This window comes from Lagenorhynchus albirostris, chromosome X (genome assembly GCF_949774975.1).
Source record: "Lagenorhynchus albirostris chromosome X, mLagAlb1.1, whole genome shotgun sequence".
Lineage (NCBI taxonomy): Eukaryota > Metazoa > Chordata > Mammalia > Artiodactyla > Delphinidae > Lagenorhynchus > Lagenorhynchus albirostris.
In genome coordinates, this window is record NC_083116.1 from 82,690,369 (window position 1) to 82,691,622 (window position 1,254).

At 40.7% G+C, this 1,254-nt stretch overlaps 1 protein-coding gene across 1 annotated transcript; it reads left to right on the forward strand.

The window, feature by feature from the left end:
* The first annotated feature begins 389 nt into the window (after window positions 1-389).
* Window positions 390-888, forward strand: LOC132513790 (protein S100-A11-like). Its single transcript, XM_060138379.1, has one exon. It carries the CDS (start codon window positions 438-440, stop codon window positions 747-749), a length of 312 nt encoding a protein of 103 aa, XP_059994362.1. The 5' UTR covers window positions 390-437; the 3' UTR covers window positions 750-888.
* The last annotated feature ends 366 nt before the right edge of the window (window positions 889-1,254 follow it).

Here is a 1,254-nt window from a genome sequence, read left to right on the forward strand (position 1 = left end):
GAAAGAAATCATAAAGATTAGAGCAGAAATAAACAAAATAGAGATGAAGAAAACAATAGCAAAGATAATGAAACCAAAAGATGGTTCTTTGAAAAGATAAATAAAACTGACAAAGCTTTAGTCAGACTCATCAAGAAAAAAAGGGAGAGGGCTCAAATCAATAAAATTAGAAATGAAAAAGGAGAACTTACAAGGGACACCACAAAAATCCAAAGGATTGTTAGAGACTGCTACAAGCAAATATAGGCCAATAAAATGGACAACCTAGATAAACAGACAAATTCTTAGAAATGTACAATCTCCCAAGACTGAACCAGGAAAAAAATAAAAACAGACCAATCACAAGCACTAAAATTGAAACTGGGATTGAAAATCTTCCAAGAGTGCTCACCTCGCTGCTCCTCGCTTGCAGCCCTGTGCTTTGCTCCTCTCCAAACATGGCAAAAATATCCAGCCCTACAGAGACTGAACGGTGCATCGAGTCTCTGATTGCTGTTTTCCAAAAGCCTGCTGGAAGGGACGGTAACAACAGCAAATTCTCCAAGGCCGAGTTACTTATCTTCATGAATACAGAGCTGGGTGTCTTCACAAAGAACAAGAAGGACCCTGGTGTCCTTGACCGCATGATGAAGAAGCTGGACCTCGACTCTGATGTACAGCTAGATTTCCAAGAATTTCTTAATCTTATTGGCGGCCTCGCTCTAGCTTGCCATGACTCCTTTATTAAGTCTAGCTCTTCCCAGAAGTAAATTGGAGGAGCCTTTGGGCCTGGCCTCCAGCTCCATTCCCTTTTCTTCAGCCTCCCAATTATCATCTACCCCTCATAGACCACACATACCCTGAGCCCAGTGCACCCACCACCCCATGCAGGTCACTCCTGCTGGTAGTAATAAAGCAATATTGTTTTTTGAAGCACACACTGTAGAGTCAGTAAATTTGTGCAAGGGAGGGAGATGATTGGGAGGAATATAAATTAGATTGATGGAAAGAGTTACCAGAAGTTGCAAAGTAAATAGTAAAAATGTATCTTGGGTGTATACATAATCATGACTAATGATACCAACATAATCATCTAAATTACTCAGACTGATGGAGAGACCCCACTTATTGTTCACTCATTAAACGCCTATACACCCCTACTACAGGCAGTGTCATAGGCTTCGAAAATACAGTCAGCAAGACAGAAAAGGTCCTGCCTTCACTGAGGTTACCTTCTAATGGAGGGGAACAATAAATGAATAAACAAATAAAGAC

What these genes read in the sequence shown, in the direction of transcription:
- LOC132513790 (XM_060138379.1), top strand. Translation starts at nt 438, where the DNA reads ATGGCAAAAATATCCAGCCCTACAGAGACTGAACGGTGCATCGAGTCT.